Genomic DNA, 20,855 nt, shown 5'->3' on the forward strand with positions numbered 1-20,855 from the left:
CCACAGCTGGCTCCAGGGTCTGTGCTTTCAACTAGCGATTCACGGAGAACGGAAAAGCAGAAATTGCAGTGTTCTTTGAAGAGGTGAGAACATAAGGTGGAGCCCGGGGTCACACGGACCGTCCTGGAGGCCTCATTGACAGGTGCTGGCGTAGCTTCTCAAAGCCGAGTCCACTTACCGTAGGTCCCTGAGCTACCTGTGGGCCCAGTCTCAAAACCCTCACTTGTGCAGGGTCACTACGGGAGGGGCGACGCCCTCCTATTTCCACGTGACCTCCTAACCTCCCGGGTCCCCAGGACCATCAGACACCCGCAGGGCGAGGCCCACGCAGGCACCGCTCCCTCGGTCGGTGGCAGGGGCGTTGGGTGACGAACAGGCAAGGCGGGGCCCGCGGCCCAAGAACGCAGAGTATCAGATTTCTTACAAGGCACCAATCCTGATCTCCGGGGGATGTGGCCACACCTGGAGGGTGTGGCCAGACGGCTCTGGGGCCGCGGCAACCTGGGCTAGGCGCTGAGCTCCCGGCACCTAGGTGGGCAGGTGCGGGCCTGTGCGGGCCGCTGAGGAGCCGGCGGTTCCCAGGCGCGCCCAGCTGTCCGGGGAACTTCTGTGCCGCGGCGGCGTAAACTCCTGTGCACCTGCTCCTGGACACCGACTGAGGCCAGGTAGGGACGCTGGCGTCGGCAGGCCACCGGGAGGGAGGAGAGGCACCTGACGGGTGGGGCCGGGCCCACTGGAGTTGATGTGGGCGGGGGAGCTGGTTTGGGGACTGTTTCGTGTCCCGCACCAGCCTGGGTCCTGGGCACCCTTCCCCATGTAGCTTTAGGGCGGCACCGGGTCCCTCCTGATCTCACACCGACTGGACACTGTTCCCTCCCACGGAATGAGCTCGTTCTCTGCCCGCCTGTTCTGCCTTGAATGAAGTGAAGGCATCCCCCACCCCAGCCCCTCCGGTTTTAACTAGCTTGTTCAGTGGCTGGCTCCTGTGTCCCAGCGGGGACTTCCCAGGCCCTGAGGCCCTGGGTCCTAGGGACGGTTTAGGGGAAACTGAGATAAGGATGACCCAGGGCTTTGGCGGATTTGTTTTCCTTTTTCCAAGTGTCTTAGTACAGTCCGGCCTCTCACGCTGGGAGACGTCCGTGGATTTCCAGGCAGTCAAGCTAGGTGCTGGGGAGGGTGGCGCCAGGCGTGGCAGCTCTGCGGGCGAGGCCCTCTTGGCCTGAAAGGGGCTGGAGGCGTCGCAGGGAAAGCTTCTCAGACTTGCCTGGAAGGGAGGCCTGGGCTGCAGCGCTTCGCAGGAGCCCGCTTGGTGGTGAAGTGGTCACCAGCCTTCCTTGTTCTCTTGTTGGGTATCAAGATGGAAGCTAGGGAAGGGAGAGGGCGAAGGCGCTTGGGCAGGGATTGGTGAAGTTGCTCGTTAGAGCTGTGTGTCACTCTGACAGCACGGTGGCTTCCAACTAGGCCCTGTCATCCACCAACTCCAAACCCGCAGGGAGGAGGGATGTGAGGATGTGACCAGACGCCCAGATTTTACTCCCAGGCATGGCTAAAATCCACGGAGCTGGCATTTCCGTTCCCACCAGGAAGAATGGGGCGCTAGGACAGCCCCAACAGCCGCCTTTGAAAACTAGCTCAAACTGTGACAGCCTTCCAGCTTGAGGTCTGTGGTCCCAGAAACTGACCCAGCAGGGGCTGCAGAGGTGGTGGAATGTTTCTTATAAAGGACCTGCTCTTGGAACAGGCAATGCGGGGACACTTAGTGCCCCAGGGAGCCTGAAAGTGCCCCTGCCTCTCTGCTCACAGTGAGAAGGTGGGTGGTGGCTTTGTCACTTGGATGGTTCCTACCGCTCAGGGGACAGGACTTTCATTTTCCTGTGGCAGCTGGAGATGGCCCGGCTCAGGCTCGGTGGCATGAAGGTTTAAAGGGGTGTGATATAGGTGTATTTAAGACTGGGTGTCCTTAATTCCTTGTTGGTTTAGATTTGACCTCTTACGCGTAGAAGAAGGTGTGTGTGTGTGTGTGTGTATGTATGTGTGTGTGTGTGTGTGTGTGTGTGTGTGTGTGTGTGCTTAGAGTGCAGCACACAATGGCAGAGTTTGGTGCAACCCAGAGGTAAGGAAGGGGCCACTTAATATCCCCGTGCTTCAGTTAACTCAGCTGTCAAATGGGGCCGACACCACTTCTAGGATCCTGAGGGTGATCCACAGGTGACACCATAAAGCCTTGTTGATGTGGAAGATGGTGCTGCCATTCTTCCTGAGACATGCCATTGTCCCGTGGCATAGAAAAATGCTGCTGCAGCTTTAAAATAATTGGGAATTGAAACATAATGTCCACAATGTATATAAAAACATATAGAGAAGTGTACAAAATGCTGGGCATTGCATATATTCCATACATTGCATCTGTCGTGGTGTGTCGCAGTGTCTTCCCTGATTCCTGTCCGTGTGTGTTACGGAGTGGAGAGACCGTCGTGGCTGTGGCCTTCACAGTCCCTTCCTCTCTGACATCTTGGCTGTTTTTACCTTCCCCATACCTGTCTTAATCTCAGAAGGCAGACGAGGATCTCTGGGGTGACTTTTAGAAGGCACAGAGGCTTGCAGAGAAGGGCAGCTGAGGAGCCACACTTGTGTGGTCTGCTCTGGGGAGAACATGGAGATCCAGGTGCAGATCTTAGTCACCAGTGTCTAGGGGTGGCTCTTCTTCTTGCCTTGTTAGTACAGATTGCTGTCATGGGCTGGTTGCCTTCATTTTTTTTTTTTTTTTTCCTTGACGACTATGAATCAACTATCATAAGCCCTTTAGGTACGTGGTCAGACAAGAGGTGGATTTTGCGTGTGTGACAAACCAGAGGAGTCAGAACTTATCAGGCTGCAGTGCTAGGTTAATAGGTCTGCTGTCCCCTCCTTGTTCTGACTCTCCTGTCCTTGCCTCATCCTCTTCTACAAGGAATGGGGCCTGAGAGGAGAAGGTGGCACTTGCCGTTGGGGTATGGATATTTCTTTTTGAGGCAGGGTCTCATGTAATCCAGTCTGGCCTTAATCTCCCTTTTCATTGGGTGTTCACGTGCTCTCTGGTTTAATGGCTCCATGTGATACCCTGTGAAGCATCCCAAACCAGGGTCAAGAGCAAGAACTCTAGAAGGCTCTATGCCCTGCTCAACTGCCCCAGCAAGCTGGACTCCCAAGGGGAAGGTTTCAGTTGCAGGACTTGGTAAGTGGGTCAGAAGGCTCAGGTCCTACCTTGCTCTTAAAGTGCCAGAAATTGAGTTGGGTTGAGTTCCTCATATTTGGGGGGAACCTGGTCAGGGAAAGAAGTGGTGTTAGGGGTTCACCCATGGCTCGGCTTTTCTAAAGGCAGTCTTCAGCCGGCTTAACTGGCTTGCTCCAGAACCACGACCCTGATAGGAGGTTTCTGGAGTGGAGAAGGCAGCAGTATTTGCAGGCCATCATGGGGTTTACGGTTCCAGTATAGATTTCTTCAAGAAGGAAGGACATGGGCTGAGAACACTGAGCGATGTTTAGTAACACAGTGCTTGGCGCAGGGCCGTTCGTGAACAAATATTTGTGGAATGACTTACTTTTTCCAGGTGTCCATTTCTATCTTAAGTAAAAACAAAACAAGGACACTAAAACACTGGAAGAGTCTGTGGCCACACTACTCTGAACACACCTGATCCAGTGTCACACCACCAGCAGACAGTCTTCTAGCGAGTGACTTTCCCCTCTGGCACCGGGTCCACAGGCCTTTGTGTCGGGCTGTGAGTGCTGGCTGCTGTAGAATGTTATCTGCAGCGTCCATGTTTCTGGGAGAATCAATCGCAGACTTTACCCAGCCTGGCGCCTGGAACCAGTAGGCTTCCTCCAGCCTCTGTGGGGAGATAAACAGACCCAAGTGTGAGGCCAGCCTGGCTGTGACAATGGGGTTTGGTTGTTGTAGGGATTCTTAGGGTTTTACCAGGCTCACCTTGGGGAAGTGTCCCCAAGTTGTACCTCAGGCGCTGGAGACCAGCTAGGACTCCTTTTGCTGGGAGCCAAGGGAATTTCGGAAGGCTGTCTGGGCCCAGCTCTTCTGATTTCCGCACACAGGCTGCCTGCCTGCTCACCCGTGTAAGCGAGGACTTTGGAACTGGCCCGCCCCTCACCTGCTTCTCTCAAGGAACCATCTCACTCATTTTCCATTGTCTTCTTGGAAAGACGACGATGTGTTTAGCTTCTGGCCCATATACTTTCTGTTTCCAAAACTTGACTTCCCTCTCCCGAGGTGAGGTTGAAAAGAGCAATCGCCTCTCCTTTGCAGAATCCCCCCCCACCCCCACCCCCCAGGAAGCTCTGCTCCAGCACAAGTGACATCACCTTTTCATTACTCCGCTCAAGGACTTAAACAGAAGAAATGTGATCTGCTCGCATGATAAGTCTGATATGGCTGGAGCATGAAGTATAAACGGCTTTGCAATAAGAATCAAAAGAGCCCTTTTACCTCGTTTCTTTTCCTCTCTCTGGCACAGGTTATTGCCATATTTAATTTCTTTGCTGTAATCTAGTGAAACTGTAGCCGCAGCACATGGGAACAGTGGCTGGGAAAGTTCCCAGAGGTTAACCCCATTCTCCCATCCTCCCTACTCCTAGATCATGGCTCTCCACCCTCGAAGAGTCCGGCTAAAGCCCTGGCTGGTGGCCCAGGTGGACAGTGGCCTCTACCCTGGTCTCATCTGGCTACATAGGGATTCCAAACGCTTCCAGATCCCCTGGAAGCATGCCACCCGGCACAGCCCCCAACAAGAGGAAGAAAACACCATTTTTAAGGTAATGAACTTCCTTCTGCCATCTGAGTTGAATGTTATTCTGGGTCTGTTTGCTTTCTTTGTTCTGGCACAGTGGGATGTATACAACGAGATGTTCAATGTGTCTATGAGGCTGAAATCTTTTACATTCCCATTGTTGGAAGATACTCAGTTCATATCCTAGTGGATCTGGGAGAGGGTGTGTGTGTGTGTGTGTGTGTGTGTGTGTGTGTGTGTGTGTGTGTGTGTGTGTGTGTGTGTGTGTCTGGTGTGGTGTGTTGGAGGCTCAACTCCCAGAGAACATAGGATGTGGCTTCTCTAAAAGAACTAAGATCGTCCACCAACTCACCCAGGGCTTTTGTCATGAAGAAAGGTACTTGGGCCTATGAATGGCTGACTTGATAAAGGCAGAGTTTTGGTCATCAGTGGGCTTGTACATCGCCATAAGAAAATTCAGAGGCCTTCACTCAGGAAGCTATTCTTTTAATCTTAAATAATGTGTCCTACTAATAACCTCTGCTTAAAAATTAAAGGTGCATGACTTAAATTTTTATTCCTTTTTAAAGATTTATTTTTATTTTTAATTATGTGTATGGGGTACTGTCTGTGTGTGGGTATGTACATGTAAGTGCAGGTGCCCTTCATGGTCAGAAGTGCTGGATTCCCGGAAGCTAGAGTCACACATGATTGTGAGATGTCTGATGAGGGTGCTGGGAACTAAACTTAGGTCTTCTGCATACTTTTAACTGCTGAGCCATCTCTCCAGCCTCAGGTTTTTATTCTTTAAATCTCTTCCTTCTTCCTTTCCCCTTTCTTCTCTCCTCCCCATTACCCTCCCCTTCTCTCCCCACTCCTCTCATTGTTTTTCTTTTTCATTCCTAAGGATCAAGCCCAGGGCTTTGTACATGCAAAGCATACATATTACCACCGAGCTACATCCCAAGCCCTAATTACGTTTTCTTAAATAGCGAGTAATTCTTCTATGATCCCCATTGTAGTTAACTGAAGATGAGATTAAGTCACATAGTACTTTACTAAATTTAAGTGAAACCAAAACTTGACTTGAGACAGAAGTAGGTGGGCAGCGGTTATGGAAAGGTTTCATTGGGGTTGCAATTCTAGGAGCTGCCTCTCCACTCTAGACCAACTTCTCCCTTCCATCTCAGGAGCAGCTTTAGTTCCTGCAGCTCAAGGTGTGAGGTGAGCTTGTCCTTTCTTCCGTGCTCATAAGCTAGAAGCTGAGCTGTGATCCAGTCCTGACTGTGGGACCAGGAAAAGGCAGAGAAGGCAGGTCCAGGGCTCTTGATGATGGTATTTCCCACCTATGTCAGGTGTAGAGGGGAGAGGCAGAGAGAAGATGGGCTTGAGAGTATTTTGAAAGTGTGTAAATGATACATCTTAATATAGATACGAAGATTATGAAATTGTTGAGGAAAATATCTGTAGACCAGTGCCCATTACTGGTAGAGCTGACCCTGAGAAAGGGACAGGCTTGCCCAGGCCCCAATGGCATCCCTTGAAGCCTTGCTCTCAGTCCAGTTTGCTATTGAAGTGTATGGTTGGTCACAAGAAGATGATCCTGCAATCCCCGCACATGAGGGCATGAGGAAGCTTTGCGTTGGTGTGTCTGTCTGTAGAATGCTTACGGAGCATCCGAGCAGTCAGAAGAGAGAGGATACTGTCACAGATTGCTTGCTCTGATGAACTTTTGGTGAGATACAAAGATGAGGCACCAAATAGGCGCCTTTATTCCCTATGTCCCCTAATTCTCATGATGACCATGCAAGGGAAGTCTTTCTTCCACCCCATGCTGTAGGTGTAGAAGCTGTGAGTGGGGCTATGAAACATCCCCTCATCATACAGCCAATCAATGGTAGCTTCAGGATTTGAACCCGTGTCTCTGTCTTTGTTTCCTTTGCCTCCTTCTGATTCTGAGTGGGAGCCGGGCTGTCCAGCCTCAACTTCTATAACTACCAACCTTATGGGAGGTCTTGAACAAAGCACACAACCACTTTGGGCTCCAGTTTTCCCTTTGGTAAGCTAGGGCAGAGCCAGTCTGTCTGCTTCTTAGAATTGTCATGAAAATCAAGTAAAGTATGGGAGGATATTTGTAAAGTATCTATACTATAAAAATGTAGAGATAATAGCCATTTAGGAAGACAAAGAGGGCCTGAGCTGTGACCCGGGGTTTGAACAAGTAAGTTTATATATCACAGCATTTGCCCACGTGGTGCTTCCTGGCCCTCCCTTCTTGATGCTGAGTATGTGCTTGTAAAGGGTATAGCCCTCTGCAGTGTCAGCGGGGTTTGATGAGGAGATGGCTAGGTGTGAGCAGGAACTGGGGCTGGGCAGGGACACGGCCTAGCTGTGCTGTGAAGGAGCAGAGTTTACGGGAGTCACCGAAATGTACAGACTTCTTCCAGAATCCGGATGGAGTCAGCTGGGTGGAGTCGGCGCCAGTGTGAATACAGAGGGTAAAGACAAACTGCGGGACACGGGAGGCGGAAGGCGGGCGCACCGGGTAATGGCAGGTGTGCGCCTCAGATACTAGGGACAGTGGAAGTGAGACTCCCTGTGGGGTTAGTTAGATAGACGGAGCCAGCCGTAGCCTCTCTGGTGTGGCTGTGCCACTCGGGGCAGCTCAGCTTTGCTGGTATTTTTCATCCTGTACTGCAAAGCACGCAGAGGAAGCCAAATCAGAGAAGGTGTCTAGAGGAAGCGAGCCTGAGTCGGGAGAGGAAGAGGACCTTGATGAACCCTGGACCCCACTGCTCTGCAGGGTGGGATTGAAGAAGATCAGAGATCTCTAAAGAGGGTGCAAACGTTCAGTTTCAGCTTAAGGAAAAAGTCTGTGCCTGGCGTGGTGGTGCATGTCTATAATCCCAGTACCCTAGAGGCTAAGGCAAGAGTTTTTGAGGCCAGCCTGAGCCACATAGTGAGAGCCTGTCCCAGAAAATAAAAAAATAAAAAAGAAAAAAAAAGTCCTCTGTGGCAAGAGTTTGGACAAGTAATCTGTCCTGTCAACTTGAAAAGGTCCAGGAAGGGCTGGCGAGATGGCTCAGAGGGTAAAGGCACGTGTCTCTACGCCTCATGACCTGAGTTTGATCACCAAGACCCACATGGAAGGAGAGAACCAATTCCCACCTATATACACTAAATAAATTAAATGTAACGAAAATCAAAAATGAGAAAAGGTTAGTGTGTTTTTCTTATGCTCTAATGAGGTCTCCTCCTTCCACATTAGAGAGAGATGAAGAAAGCTTAGTGGTCAGAGGGCACATGGCCCACGGGATAGTGGGCAGCCTTTGAGTGGGACGCTCCTGAGGGGCTGGGTCTGTTCCTCAGTGGCTTTGGTTTTCCTCTTCTCACTGGGCAGATGATCCCTTCCTCTTATCTGCAGTGGTACTATGAGAGAGGAAGCTCCAAAGTGGTTTTTAGGCCATGCCACCAGGCCACTGCATGAAGTTTCCAATGAAGAGGGAGTTTGAAGAACCAGGAAGAGATGTGTGTAAATTTGTTAAAGCTTGAGGCCTTCAGGTAGAGGTGGGGGCAGGCTGAACTCCGGAGCATGCTTCCTGAAGGACTTTGGTTTTATTGAAACAAGGCCTCACTGTGTAGTCCAGGCTGGCCTTGAACTCACTCACTACCTTCCTGTTTTGGCCTCCTAAGTTACAGGCAAACAGCACCATACCTGGCTCCTGAGAGTCTTTGTGTCATTTGCCATTGCCTTTGTCGTACTTATTGTGTGTAAGATGTTCCTGTTTTAAGAGAATGGTGAGGCGGAGCAGCACACTTCATGTCCATCACTGTGGAGGCTCAGGAGGGAGGACTTGGAGCTGAGACCAGCATGGGGCTACAGAGTGAGAGCTTGTCTTTTAAAAAAGAGACAGGCTCAGTGGTGAGGAGAGCATCCTGCTCTGTAGAGTACCTAGGTTCAGTTCCATGTGGGGCACCTCACAACAGCCTGTAACTCCAGCTCCAGGGGATCCTGCCATCTCTTCTGGGATCAGATGGTACCAGCACATACATGAACACACCCATGTGCCAGATAGACATGATTAAAAATTAAATCTTAAACAAAACCTCAAAAAAAAAAAAAAGATGGGGGATGGAGGAGAAAAAGAAGGAAGAAAAGGGTAGAAGAGGAGAAAAAGGCTACTTGAAGCCCTGCTGTACACTGTTGCCCCAGACTTCAGATTCAGCATGCTGGTGCTAAGGCTCTTTTCACAGCTGTGTTTGCATACAGCTTGATTTCTCTTCGGCCTGCCTTGGCTGGTTCCTAAGGTCAGTACTATCCGATGCAATCTCTAAACTGATGTTAGGATTGTAGAGCACTCACAGATGTATGTGCAAGTGTGTGTGCATGTGTGCACACGTGAAAGGAGTGCACACACGCTTGACAGTGGTTCTTCATAGTGGTCAGCACTCACACCGTCTCGTTCCTCAGGCTTGGGCTGTGGAGACTGGAAAGTACCAGGAAGGTGTGGACGACCCTGACCCGGCTAAATGGAAGGCTCAGCTCCGCTGTGCTCTCAACAAAAGCAGGGAGTTCAACTTGATGTATGATGGCACCAAGGAAGTGCCCATGAATCCTGTGAAGATCTACCAAGTGTGTGACATCCCCCAGCCCCAGGGCTCTGTCATTAACCCAGGTGAGTGAGGTAAAGGCTTGGACAGACTCAGGGTTGGGCTCTTAAAGAGACAGGTTGAGATCAGGCCTTTCCCTAGGAAGAGCTCAGAGAGCAGATGGTGTAAGGTTACAAAATGAGTGCTTCAAGCAGATGGGGTACAGTTCTACAGGAAGGACAGCCTCTCTGGGGTGTGAGGGTAGGGGTGAAGGAGTAAGAACTAGAGGGCTTGCATCCCAAACTTGCCCGTATCACTCTACTGCTGTTGGACTTGAGAGTTACTGGGCATTTGAGTCCGTTTCTTCTATTTCTAGATGTGAACTCTCATCACTCTGTGTCTTTCAAAGGATCTGTAAAAGTTATTGTGTTCTCTATAGACGCTGGGTGAATGGTAGTTTAGTTTGTAGAGTACCTTTGCTGAGAGCATGCCACCCAGTCCGCAATGCATAATGAATATGAAGAACCAGACATTTAGCCTTGCCATCCAGGGAGGCCCAGGCATGATGCAGGGTTTGTGTTTCCCTCATATGTGGTTCACAAAGATGAAAAGTGAGTATTCTGGAGCCCTTAAAGGGGTACTAATGTGTAGAAAGCTACTGTGTAGCTATAGTAATTTCTTTTTTAAAAAATTTATTTATTTATTTATTTATTATGTATACAGTGTTCTATCTGCAAGCATGCCTACACACCAGAAGAAGGCATCAGATCTCATTATAGATGGTTCTAAGCCACCATGTAGTTGCTGGGAATTGAACTTAGGACCTCTGGAAGAACAGATTGTGCTTTTAACCTCTGAGCCATCTCTCCAGCCCCCATGTATAGGGATTTCTAAGGCAAGATAAGAACAGACTCTGTAGAAGGAATTAGAACTAGCCAGGGTTTGTGGGTGCATACTGAGCCTGAGGTGCCTCTAGCCTGGGTGGTGGATCAACTGTTGAGATGGCAGTGAAATAAACTGCCCTTCTGTGGGCTCATGTGTCATGGGTAGGCTCCACAGGGTCTGCTCCTTGGGATGAGAAAGATAATGATGTGGATGAAGATGATGAGGAGGATGAGCTTGATCAGTCGCAGCACCACGTCCCCATCCAGGACACCTTCCCCTTCCTGAACATCAATGGTGAGTGGGGTGGCTGGTGGTGCTCAGGGGTGAGGAGCATGTAACTGGCTTTGGCCTTGGGATTGCTGACCTATTAGCCACCATTGCTGGGGCCGGGGAGGGCAGTGGCAAGCCCCAGTGGCCAGACTGCTGGGGTGTTAGTAAGCAGGAGTCACAGGTGGGAGACCTCTGATGCCTCAGTTATTCCAATGCAGACAAGGAGGTTCTAGAGAACGTTCAATTCAAGGAAATAAAGAGGCATGATTCATTCCCCGTGAATGATAAATTTGGGAAGTTTACTTCAGGGTAAGTGATATATCCCGTTTATGAATTGTAGTTAAAGTCTCAGTAGTTTTCCCTGAGTGAATTCTGAGTTACGTCCTTAACAGAATCCGCTCTATTGAAGCATGTCATGGAAAACTTGATTTTAGCTGATGGCACTTGGCTCCAGTGGGTTTATCTATAAGAGTCTTCTTTTATGGGTTTTTGATTTTAAAAGCTTTTTGACAATTTTATTAACATTTAAAAGAAAACTCCCTGGACAGGCAAGCTGTAAATCTTGACAGCTGCGAGGAGCAGGAAGATGGAGAAGAGGACGAGAGAAAGCCATGCTGTTTGAATTGAGCTGGCCGTTTTAGTAATGGCAAAGTGGTGGTCAGCCACATGGTGGACAAACAGCCACACGGTGGACAAACAGACAAACAGCCACATGGTGGAGGATGAGGGACTTCAAGGAAAGAGTAAGAAAGCCGGGAGTGTTAGGGAGAGTATGCCCAGGCTTAGGCCAGGAGAGAGAGAGAGAAAGAGAGAGAGAGAGAGAGAGAGAGAGGGAGAGAGAGAGAGAGAGAGAGAGAGAGAGAGAGAGAGAGAGAGAGAGAGAGAGAGAGGAAAGTAGGCCTTTCTGAGTCCTGCCAAGCAGCCTCATGGCAGATCTATAGTAACACCCTTTCGTGTGGACTTTGGAATTCAGCTCTCCAGGAAAGAGGAGGGGAGAGGTTGGAACTACTGCGTGGCAGCAGGTTCTGAGTCTGTTGATGCTCCTCCGAGGGTCCCCAGCATGCTCTGGATTACCCTCCTGAAGCATCCTTACCACATCTGCCCATGGAGATGCGAGCTGAATGACTGGCCATCTTACTCTATCTGCATGCTGTGGGTCAGATGAGATAACTTTTACCATCTAGAAAATTCAGTAAACCAAGATGCCACCTTCGGGTTTGGGGGTGGCTTATTCTAGCTCTGCCTAGAGCCAGGAAATAGCAGCATTTGTGCACAGCCCTTCCTTATCCTGCTCCCTCCCCTTCCTTTTTTTTTTTTGAGATGGGATGCTATGTAGCTCCCTGACTGGCCTAAACTTGCCATGTAGACCAGGATGGTCTGTAACTCATAGATCCACCTGCTTGTGCCTCCCAGTGCTGGGGCTGAAGGGGAGTGCTTCCGCTCCTAGCTTCCTTTTAGACCTTTGCAAGCAAGTGATGGATAAAGAAAACTTTCTTGGGAGCTTGAGAGATGTTTCTGTGGTTAAGAACATGTCCTGACAGACTCCATTTCAGGTGGCTCACAATTATCTGGTTCCAGGGGATTTGGTATCTCTGGCCTCCTTGGAGACCTGTATTCATGTGCCCACACACATACACACAATTAAAAAATAATGAAAATAAATCTCTAAAAAGAAAAAGAAATCCATGGAGATCCAGACAGCATTATCACATGCTGCTTTCTCACGTAGTGAAGTTGGAAGAGTTGAACATCTATCTGAGGTGAGTGCGGTCGCAAACGCCTGTAACCCCTGTAGCAGAGACAGGAGGATCACTACAGATTCGAGTCTAGCCTGGTCTAGTGAGAGCCTATCTTTAAAAAGAGAGAAAGAAAATCAAAACAAACAACCAGTTTAAAAGAGTTGGAAATGTGGGGCCCTTTCCCAGACTCTTAACACACTAATTCTGCTGCCATCCCTTGAAAGGCTGTAACCTATTTCCGGTGTCCTGACTTCTTATTTGATATTAATTCTGCATTTCCTCATGTTGGAGGCCACCTTGAATCTTTTTGGGAAAATTGTAGAATATACATTAAGAACAGAAATGTAAGATGATTTTGTATTTAACACAAAGGGTCAAAGAACATCGGTCCCTGATTTCAGACCTGCTGGGGTACAGGAAGACCTAAGAGATGAGGCCCAGATGGAGCCTGTGGGCCTTGGACAAGCCAACACTGATGGCAGCAGGAAGTGGAGCTGGGGTTTCCTTTCCTTTTGTTTTTAGAGGTGGTTCAGGGTGGGTTGGAACAAGTGCCCCTTCTGTGGCAGCCTCCTGGAGCTGAGACCACAGATGTGCACCATCGAGCCTGTCAAGGACTAGGCTTTTCATTCTCTTTCTTTAAAAGCTGTAATTGGACTTGGTTGAATGAATAACACTTTTCTGTGCTTTTAAAATTTATAACAGTATAAGAAGATAATCAATTGAAAGGCTTTCCTTGCATTCTTCACGAGCCTTCTAACTCATTCACTGATATAGACAAATCTAGCTAGGTTCTCAAGTATTGATACTTTCCAGGCATTTTTTCAAAAATTTATTTTTATTTTTAAATTTTATGTGTGTTGGTGTTTTGATGGCATGCTTGTGTACCTACCACACGTGGACCTAGTAGTGCTTGTGGAGGCCAGAAGAGGGTGTTAGATCCCCTGGAACTGGAGTTACAGACAGTTGTGAGCTGCCATTTGGGTGCTAAGAATTTAATCCATATCTTCTGGAAGAGCAGTCAGTGTTCTTAACCACTTAGCCATCTATCCAGCCCCCACTTCCAGACATTTTAACATTCTATTGCATTTTATATTTACTGTGTGTGGACACACACACACACACACACACACACACACACACACACACACACGTCAGAGGCCTGCTTGCAGGAGTCACTTAGGTCTGGGGACTGAACTCAGGTTGTCAGGCTTGGCAGCCGGTGATTTTTACCCACTGAACTAACCTGCCAGCCCTCTTTTAAGACAGTTTATGACTGTAAAATGCATTTGTTTTATTAGAACAGTGTGTTGTACACTGACTGTACATTGACACTCACTTGAAGCCAGTTGGCTGAGTCAGTGGCACTTCCCTTATGATACATCAAGTCACCGTGTACACACTGTGCAGTGCTCCCCTTATGAAGACATTGAGCCACCATGAACACACTGTGCAGTGCTCCCCTTATGAAGACATTGAGTCACCATGAACACACTGTGTAGTGCTCCCCTTATGAAGACATCAAGTCACCATGAACACACTGTGCAGTGCTCCCCTTATGAAGACATTGAGTCACTATGAACACACTGTGCAGTGCTCCCCTTATGAAGACATCAAGTCACCATGAACACACTGTGCAGTGCTCCCCTTATGAAGACATCAAGTCACTGTGTACAGATTAAGCAGCAGATCATCTTTCAGTTACGCCTTTCCAATTCAGTTTCCAGAGAAAGCTCCCATGTCTCCATCTGATCTTTAGCAAATAAAGAGCCATGAGTTTATGGGAGAAATAAAATGACTAGGAAGCAGGAGCTGTGATGGCCACTGAGTCATGAGTCATGAGCTCTGTGCTAGGCTGAGAGATCATACCAAGTTATGGCTCAGTGACTCCTGATTACTGACCTTGCCTGTTCTCTAATCTTCAGACTAGGTGATATCGTGCCTCTGTGTGCTCATTCACTTCTTCTGTTCTAGGTTCTCCCATGGCACCAGCCAGCGTGGGCAACTGCAGTGTGGGCAACTGCAGCCCTGAATCAGTGTGGACCAAAACAGAGCCTCTGGAGATGGAAGTGCCCCAGGCACCCATTCAGCCCTTCTACAGTTCTCCAGAGCTGTGGATCAGCTCTCTCCCCAGTAAGTGAGCCTGCTTTTTATTGCTGGGGCTTCATCTCTGTCTTTCCTCTCTTGTCTCCCTCTTCCTTCTCTGTTCTTTTCCTGAAGTTCAAGGAATCAGACTAGAGCTTCTTGCATGCTAGACAAGCACCATGCTGCCGAGTCACACCTCCAGATCTCCAGATCTCTTCTGTCTTCGTTTTTTTTGCTGTGTCTAGAATAGCTACCTGCACAAACTGTGTGCTTTCTGTGTGAGCTGCCAAATGAGTTACCAGGGAAGTAAGGAAGTGCTAGCACGTCCCTCCTTGCCTGTGTAGATATTCTGATTGGTAAGAGCTTCAGGTTGATTACTGTTGTTCTGACTTGGGGCTTTAGTGACAAGGTCTGCTATAAGACAGGGAAGTACTAGGCCATGGATTTGGTCACCCAAGGTTCTTGACTTTGAGGGACTTTAGGGACTCTCTTAATTAGGTACACATTTATCTTGGTGAAGAATCAACCTCACTACTCTGTCATCTTTCACACTCTGCATGATAGGGCATGAACCTGGAATCATCTCTAAGAGACTTTGATGAGGCTTGTTGGGGTCAGTGGAGACTTGCTGAGTGAAAATGTACTTCTCAGTAAGCCTCCTTGTATGGCATGTAGAAGAGGTTCAGGGTGTGTACAAACATGCATGATTTTCAGAAGGATGGCTTGGTATTTTTTTCTTGTTTCTCCAGTTATTTAAAAAGTGAGATGCAGACTAAGGGTGTAGCTCAGTTGGTAGAGTGCTTGCCTATGGTGCAGGAAGCCCTGGTTTTGATTTCCAGCACTAAATAAAACCAGGTAAGGTGGCATACACCTGTAAGCCTGGCACTCAGGATCTACAGGCAGAAGGATCAGGAGTTCAAGGCCATTCTTTGCTATACAGTGAGTTCAAGTCTAGTTTGGGTTACACGAGACCCTGTCTCAGAAAAAAGTGATATGTAAACAACCTTGTGTTGCCTAGTCTCTGGAAATATGGTTGGCATGATCATTCTCCATCCATTCAACAAATACCAGTTTCTATGCTGCACAATACAGTAGCCACCAGCTGTGTGTAATTATTAATTAATTGATGTCAAATAGATCCTTGGTCACATTAATTACACATGTGCTCAGTAGATACATGTGGCCAATAGCTACCCATTCCCCCTCAAGTGTTGCCAATGTATCTTTAATTTGGTGTGACCTAAGATACCAGGACCATCAGTGTTTGGAATTAGTTTATAGCCCTGAGGGTGTGGCGACTGAGCAGAGTACCGCAGGGCCTTAAGCCCTGCTGCAAGGCATCCTTTTGTGAGGCCATCCTGGGGTATGTTGACATCTCCCTTTATTGCAGGAAGGATAACTATGGCAATGGCCTTCCTGAGAGCTGGTTGAAAGATGGCTTGATCTTGGTGGACTCACATGAGTTAGGGACGGACAGACAAAGCAGAGCAACAGGACTCACTGTCATCTCTCACCTTGTAGTGACTGACTTGGACATCAAGTTTCAGTACCGTGGGAAGGAGTATGGGCAAACCATGACAGTGAGCAACCCTCAGGGCTGCCGGCTCTTCTATGGGGACCTGGGCCCCATGCCTGACCAGGAGGAGCTCTTTGGTCCCGTCAGCCTGGAGCAGGTCAAGTTCCCAGGTCCAGAGCATATCACTAATGAGAAGCAGAAGCTGTTCACCAGTAAGCTGTTGGATGTCATGGACAGGGGACTGATCCTGGAGGTCAGCGGACACGCCATTTACGCCATCCGGCTGTGCCAGTGCAAAGTGTACTGGTCCGGGCCATGCGCCCCTTCGCTTGCTGCTCCTAACCTGATTGAGAGGCAGAAGAAGGTCAAGTTGTTTTGTCTGGAAACATTCCTGAGTGGTGAGTCTGTTTTTAGAAGATTGATACTGGGAGATGACCCCTGGACATTTTTCTCCTTCTGCCTTCTCCTCCTCCCTCCCCTCCTAAGCTTTCCTGGCATAGCAAAACGTAAAGGGAGAAGAGAGCCCTGGTTCTAAGCCAGGACGGGGACTCAGACAGTCACAAAGGGAGCTGCGATCCAAGGCTGTCTTCATGGAAGGTGTTTTGAGGTTGGTTATGGATCCTTCAGGGACAGAGGAAACAGTTCTGCTGGTACCTCCATCCACTGGCTCCCTCAGGGACAGAGGAAACAGTCCTGCAGTTACCTCCCCCCGACCCCAAATGTTAGGTTATCTTTCACTCCAGAAGGTTCACCTTGTTCATCATGGTCCGCAAAACTCACACTCTTCTTTCCGGAAATATTTGAGTGGTTAATTTAAGGAGGCAAGTTTAGGAAAAGTATTGAGATACCAACTTACAATGTGGCTTGAACCCCAAGTCTATATCCTCAGTGTCCAGTAGAACCTTCTGAAATGACAGAAAAGTTGTATTTTTGTCCTGTCCAATTTGGTAACCATTGGTCACATATATCTGGTGAGCATGCAAATATGACTGATATGACTAAAGAGTTATTTAATTTTAATTAATTTAAAATCAATAGCCCATGTGGCTTGTGGCTACTGTACTGGGCTGCATGAAAGATGACATTTATTGACATGGATAGAGAACAATCCAGAAGTATTTTCCCATCTTCTACAGAGCTCATTGCCCACCAGAAAGGACAGATAGAGAAGCAGCCACCATTTGAGATCTACTTATGCTTCGGGGAAGAATGGCCGGATGGGAAACCCCTGGAGAGGAAGCTCATCTTGGTTCAGGTGAGGAGATAAGACGATGTCCGCAACTCCTTGTGCTGGTGCTTCAGCCCTTCATCTGGGACGAGTCTTGGTGGAGCATCGGCTGGCGCATGTGCATTAATGCCCTCAGAGAGGCAGCAGACTTACGCTTTGCACAGCAGGACTGTGCTGGATAAGAATACCACATTCTGATCATGGGCCGACACTTCAATGGACACTTTTCCTTTCATCCTCCTGCTGATGTTAGGGTCTTGCTAACATCTTATGAGATGTAACATTTTCCATCTTGTATTATAAAACGTTTTGGCCAAGTTTGTAAGAGGTAGCCATGTTTTACTTGGTTCTGGTAGCAAGTCTACTTAGGGTTGTGCATGGAGTTAGGTACCAAGTTAGTTAGGCAGTGAATACCACTTGATTCACAGTTTTGCTATGCAGCTATCTAGTCAGGCATGTGGAATGATGCTTGCATTCAGGTTTCTTACCTCGAATTAACCAGTTTCTAGGGTGAACCTTGACTAGGGAAAATACAGCCCTTCACCAGTATTTAGATGTTTGGGTGGGGAGGGGCCTTCTCAGGGACTCATTGGTTCTTCATCAATGTCAGGGCTCTCCTGCTACTTAAAAATACCTGTTCTTCAGCAGAAACTCATGTGCTCTTGCCTGAACAGGTCATTCCAGTGGTGGCTCGGATGATCTATGAGATGTTTTCTGGTGATTTCACCCGGTCCTTTGACAGTGGCAGTGTCCGACTGCAGATCTCCACTCCAGACATCAAAGATAACATCGTTGCTCAGCTCAAACAGCTGTACCGCATCCTTCAAACCCAGGAGAGCTGGCAGCCCATGCAACCTGCCCCCAGCATGCAGCTGCCCCCTGCCCTGCCTGCCCAGTGATCCTGACTGCTATGTGTGTCCTCTTCTCTCCTCTCTTTTATATTGTACATATGGATTTTTTTATTCAAATTTAACCAACTTTTAAGTCTCTTTTCTCTAACATCACCAGAGGTCTGTGACTTTCCAAATATGCCTAGTTTTAAGTTGCTCTAATTTATCGAGATACTATCCCTCTGAGGGGTTGGTTCCTCTTAGATCTCCCACAGTGGGTGTAGGAGAGATTTGATTTGGGAGTTTAGACACCAGAGTTCTAGCTGCAGCTGCACTTCCAGGAGGCTGGTCATTTAACCTGAGGGCTTCAGATGTATCACGTGTAAATAGATAAGGTTTGGGATGATGCCCAGTTGCATTCAGCCTTAAAACTCTGACTTGATTACTTTCCTCTACTTGTATAAAACAAAACTGCCTGGAACAGGACCCTTCTGCATTGTTCTTAGACCATCCTCCCCCCCCTCTTGCTTTCATCCAAGTTCCTGAAGCACTGATCTGTCCTGAATTGAGCTCTGTTTGACTTGCTCTGCTAGTACAGTCAGCTGGCGCCCTGCTGGGGGAAGTAAGAGGGAGAGGAGCTGACTGGTTGCCTAGGAACCAGTTTGAGATCTAAATAGAAATGGATGCCAAGGTCTGAAAGTCACCCAACCTGTGGAGTTAAAGCTCATAAAGTGAGTGTTGGGGAAGCTGGTGACAGGGAAGGCCTGGGATTCCATGAAAGAATGGTTGTCAGGTGTGATTTTTGTCACCACTCATACTACCTTCTGTGTGGGGTGGGTGAGTGCATGTGACTCCATGGTGTACTCAGGGTAGAAGCTCTCCTTTTTTCTTGAGTCCTTCTCTGAAGATGACCTGGAGGGTGTTGGGCATCTGGGATACACTCAGACAACAAAAGGGATGGTTCCTGTGTAGAGAATACCAGGGTCTTCCCGACATCTGGGTTTTTCCAATTGGGAAGAAAGAGGTGTTATGTATGTTAAAGATCTCGCCAGTGCTCTTCTGGGAAAGGCTCAAACCTGCTTATATGTCTTGCTGTGAGCAATGGAGACGAGCAGTGTAGAGCACTGCACTGTGTCTTACAGAGTATCTGCCCCAGTCCCTTCTTATAGTTTGAATTCCAAGACTCAGATGTGTATCTCTGGTTATAGGCCCCAATCCTTTTGAATATTGATGTCTATTTGTTTCATGTAACAGGGCCTACGCCCGTGTGCATAGTCTGCTGCCCTTACACTAAGAACAACACCTTCTACTTTTCAAGGCACTGAAAGTTGGGATGGATTTAGAGTCTAAAAGCTCAACCCAATCTTGGGTGACAGTGAGGCTTACTTACTTGGGCTTACCTTCCTTGTCTTGCATCTTTTTCAGAATGCTGGGAGAGTACATGACATGCAGGCATCTCTGATCATCTTCAGTAAGCTTTCGATGGTTTTAATACACACCAGGTATCCTTTCTTAGGGCTCAGTTTCCTGTCTCTTCCATTCACTCGCTAGCTGTCTTCTCCCTTGCTCTCCTCTGAAGACTCAGAAGGGAGGAGGATTTTCCCTAGCTCCTCCTTTTCCTCAGTGTGCACTCTAGATTAACTCAAAGTTAAAAAGAACCCACTGCAGGTAAACTGGGAGGGCAAATGTCAAATCTGGTCTCTTCCCCATAATTAAGTCCCTGGTTGTTTGCATAGCATCTTAAACTTTCAGAGTAACTGTGTTCTGTGTAAACTCCTCACCATCTGCATCCTACATGACTGTTTGTCTTGGATTTACTCTCAGGTCTCCAGCAGTGTCTGATACGGTGTGTTCTCAGATATTTGTTCTGTAATAAATGAACTAAGTCTTTTAATTTGGAGATTTATTGCTAACTACCGTGGGGATATAAAATAAATTTGGAAAGGGAAAAATATAAAGCTAGAGTACTGGTTGTATCAATTTTGAGTATCTGATTCCCTCTGAGCTAAGAACCTAAGTTGGATTGGCAGGCCCTGCAACTGTTCTTCCCTAGGTGCTGTTGGTCCTTTTCCATCTGAAGGTACCAGCGAGGTAAAGCCAACCTCCAGGCCAGGTCTGCTTTCTGCTGCTCACAAATGGGAACTATTTTTTCCAGGCTAGAGTTTTCTTAAGATTTCCCTTCAAACCGGGAGTGGTATTGCACACCTTTAATCCCAGCACTCGGGAGGCAGAAGCAGGCGGATCTCTGTGGGTTCCAGGCCAGCCTGGTCTACAGAGCGAGATCCAGGACAGGCACTAAAGCTACACAGAGAAACCAAAGATTTCCCTTCACAGAGATAGAGGTTAAATTGCTGGTAGTTTAAAAGGTTTTAGTTTTTTATGTTAGTATTTGTCCTTCCTAATTATCTGTTTCTCTGGGATAAGGGGAAAGGCAACAGCTACTTCCCTTAAGGTCCCAGTGACAAATGGGGCTACATTTCCGCCAAAGTCAATCTGGGGAACCAGTGAGTCTATTAGGCTTACTTACAGGTGAGGGGTTATGTGCAGGAGTGTGGGTGGCCTAAAGCAGCCAAGCTGGGTGCAGGCCTTTAATCCCAACACTCAGGAGGCGGAGGCAGGTGGATCTTAGTGAGTTCGAGGCCAGCCTGGTCTACAGAGTGAGATCCAGGACAGCTGGAGCTGTTATATAGAGAAAACCTGTCTTGAAAAACAAAACAAAACAAAACAAAACAAAAACAAAACAAAACAAAACGCAGTCTCGATGGAAGTTCTGCATCTAGTATGGATGTTAACTCTTCTATGGCTTCCTAGATGACATTCCCCTCCCTAGTTTTTTCCCAGCCTAAATTCCTCCTTAAGGCAACATTCAGATAGGGCAGAATCACACACAACTGGCTGGGAAGAGTGGTTAGATACTCCAGTGAGGGTCCCAAGACCCTCTTTCTGTATGGGAAT

At 48.1% G+C, this 20,855-nt stretch overlaps 1 protein-coding gene across 2 annotated transcripts; it reads left to right on the forward strand.

The window, feature by feature from the left end:
* The first annotated feature begins 458 nt into the window (after positions 1 to 458).
* Irf6 (interferon regulatory factor 6) lies at positions 459 to 19,794 on the forward strand. 2 transcript variants are annotated; one of them, XM_006988138.4, is made up of 8 exons: positions 459 to 665; positions 4,630 to 4,806; positions 9,232 to 9,436; positions 10,401 to 10,529; positions 14,216 to 14,374; positions 15,848 to 16,240; positions 16,979 to 17,097; positions 17,745 to 19,794. In XM_006988138.4, the coding sequence occupies exons 2-8, from the start codon at positions 4,633 to 4,635 to the stop codon at positions 17,967 to 17,969; spliced, it is 1,404 nt and encodes a 467-aa protein (XP_006988200.1). In that variant the 5' UTR covers positions 459 to 665; positions 4,630 to 4,632; the 3' UTR covers positions 17,970 to 19,794. The 2 variants fall into 2 exon arrangements, with proteins under 2 accessions (XP_006988200.1, XP_015862099.3); XM_016006613.3 differs by lacking the exon at positions 459 to 665 and adding an exon at positions 4,383 to 4,508.
* Positions 19,795 to 20,855: the final 1,061 nt, after the last annotated feature.

The sequence above is a fragment of the Peromyscus maniculatus genome, chromosome 11 (genome assembly GCF_049852395.1).
Source record: "Peromyscus maniculatus bairdii isolate BWxNUB_F1_BW_parent chromosome 11, HU_Pman_BW_mat_3.1, whole genome shotgun sequence".
NCBI lineage: Eukaryota > Metazoa > Chordata > Mammalia > Rodentia > Cricetidae > Peromyscus > Peromyscus maniculatus.

Coding starts and splice junctions, on each gene's coding strand:
- Irf6 (XM_016006613.3), top strand. CDS start 4,434: ATGAAGTATAAACGGCTTTGCAATAAGAATCAAAAGAGCCCTTTTACC. Junction 4,509..4,629: donor TTTTCCTCTCTCTGGCACAG/GTTATTGCCATA, acceptor CCCTACTCCTAG/ATCATGGCTCTCCACCCTCG. Junction 14,375..15,847: donor GTGGATCAGCTCTCTCCCCA/GTAAGTGAGCCT, acceptor CTCACCTTGTAG/TGACTGACTTGGACATCAAG.